Below are 2,567 nucleotides of genomic sequence, written 5' to 3'. Positions count from 1 at the left end.
AATATAATATGTATTATTATAATATTTAATTGTTGTGTATTTAATAAATATTTATTATTATATATAAAAATTATTATATTCAGACTGATTTAAATATTAATTTATTAATGCAATTATATTAAGTTTATTTACTTAATAGTTTTATTTAAATAATATTTATTTCAGTTTAATTGAACAAAAAAACATCGATGTAAAATTTGTTATTAATTAAAATTGTATATTTTTGTCAACTATATGTATATATATATATATAGAATTCTATATCATTTAAGCAGAGCTTAATCCTTTCAGAACATTTCTACTACCAAATTGAGATACCAATCATATTGAAATAAAGATTTCAAGCAGGATGGATTATTCGAAGTTTGAGAAACTAACGGTAAGTAAACAATTAGTTTAGCCACATTCATTGCAATGCATACACGTATACATACATTTAAAACGTGCTAAAATATTTTAATATAGATTTCTGACGACGAGGATGAAACAAATATTTTTGTGGATCTCATTAAAAAAGAAAAGGCTAAAGTGCTGGACTTATATGACAAATCAGTTGATATTTATGAGCGTTTGGTTATAATAAAACTTGAAGTTGCAAAGTTTGAAACGATTCTATGTGAACTATATAAACGCCCGTATATCGATGGTAATGCCCAATTGGTGAGCACTAAATTAAAATTTGCATAAAATAATATAAAAATTTGATATTTTTTTTTGTTTTTTTGGTTATAGAAAATTGAGAAACATTGCAGTAAAATTGAAAAGCTCGAAAAAGAAATAAAAGCTAAAGTTTCAGCATTGTCCTTTGAATTGGTAGTGACAAGCGGTGTTATATTATATGACATGCCACTGAAAAGTGCATCTCATTATGAAGTGTTTGCGATGCTCAGTGATGAGTACAATCAAAAAGTACAATATTTCGCTAAAAATAATGCAAAGTTGTGCCAGGAATATAGTTCCTTGTCCTCTTTAACTGAAACTGGACGATTTTTTCATGCTCATCCACAGATTGTATGTAGTGAGGCAACAAGTTATATGTTGACTTGGATTTTCAAAGTTCGCGCAACTAAAGACGTTGCCAAAACACGCAGAGCAATTTTTCAGTTCTTAGTTTTGGAATACTTACTGACTATGAGTGAGGAAACTCCAGTTGTAAACCCAAAACGATTGGTAGATCAATGCTTAAGCGACATATATAATGCAATCAAATTCCTTCAAAAGGTTGAAGAATTTAATAAGACATTGACTTTCTTTGAGGGTTTTATGATTTCTGATCATGATTATTTCTATATAGAAGTTGCATGTCATAGTAGTTTAATTACTCAGTTTTTAAAAGTAAGTTGTATTTTCTGATTAATCACAAAATGATTTAAAGTTAATTTTCATTACAAATTATAGGTGCCGCCAACAGAGGCTTCCAAAACTCATTTCTTAAATGACATGAAGTTACGCCGTTTTTTTTCCGACAAACCTCTGTTTTCACATGTAGGAATGAAATCGAATTCAACTGATAATGGAAGCTGGAAGAATGCAGATGAGAACGAAGAAAATGTTGTGGAAGAAGAAACTATTGTGAATGACGCAAATGTTGTTAAAGAAGAAAATGTTACGAAAAAGAAAATTATTGAGAAAGAGGAAAAAATTCAGAAAGAAGAGATAAAACAAAAAAAGGGAAAGTCGCCGAAAAAAAAAACATACAAAAGATTTATAAATAAAAAAAAGTATTAAATTTATAAATAAAAAAAGTACAAACTTTATACAAAAAAAAAAAAAAATATTAAATAAAAAAAGTAAAAAGTTTATAAACCAAAAAAAAAATTTGAAAACAATATCATACTTTTAGCTTTTTTTTATTGTGCTAAAAAAAAAAATTCCATTCTAAATGGAAAACTTAGAAACTTTTAATATTTGAAAACTTTTAATATATAGTAAATAAATTTTTAAAAGTTTTGTATATCCATAAAACATTAGGTAAACATATATTTATAAATACTTACAACACTATTATAATATCATTTTACGATTTCTGATGAACGCAAAAATATATTTTAAACATTATATTTGTATTATACTACAACATAGTTCTGAAATATATGTTTATACTATACTATACTAAAAATACTATACTATATTAAAAATACTATACTATATTAAAAATACTATACTATTTTCAATATAGTATTTTCAATATACTATATTGAAAATACTATACTATGCTAAAAATATTATACCATACTTAAAATATTATACTATACTATACTAATACATTGTATTACTTATGCATAATTTCATTTATATACAATTAATTTTTTTTTGCGAGTAATATATCACATTACATAAAACTAATTTTAAATTCTATACGCAGTTTTTACGATGCGGGATTAATTTAAAAATGTATGTAAAAAATGTATTATATTAATAAATATTATTCAAAAATATAGTTTTTGTCCAATTTGTTTTTGAAAAACTGATCAACCCGTGTGGATAAAATAAAAAACTAAAAATTTAAAAATATTACATTTATTATAATAATAATTTTATTATAATAATAATTTTATTATAATAAT

The 2,567-nt window shown here is 23.9% G+C and overlaps 1 protein-coding gene across 1 annotated transcript; it reads left to right on the top strand.

Annotated features, from left to right (window-relative positions):
• Window positions 1-349: 349 nt before the first annotated feature.
• Window positions 350-1,605, top strand: LOC119664807 (hsp90 co-chaperone Cdc37-like; the record flags this gene model as incomplete). Its single annotated transcript, XM_038074205.1, has 4 exons — window positions 350-379; window positions 466-660; window positions 733-1,335; window positions 1,399-1,605. Coding segments are annotated over exons 1-4 (1,035 nt in total), but the record flags the coding sequence as incomplete, so codon positions are not given.
• Between the last annotated feature and the right edge of the window lie 962 nt (window positions 1,606-2,567).

The sequence above is a fragment of the Teleopsis dalmanni genome, unplaced genomic scaffold (assembly GCF_002237135.1).
Source record: "Teleopsis dalmanni isolate 2A unplaced genomic scaffold, ASM223713v2 unscaffolded_contig_2670, whole genome shotgun sequence".
Classification (NCBI taxonomy): Eukaryota; Metazoa; Arthropoda; class Insecta; order Diptera; family Diopsidae; genus Teleopsis; species Teleopsis dalmanni.
This window is presented reverse-complemented; position numbering and strand designations above follow the sequence as displayed.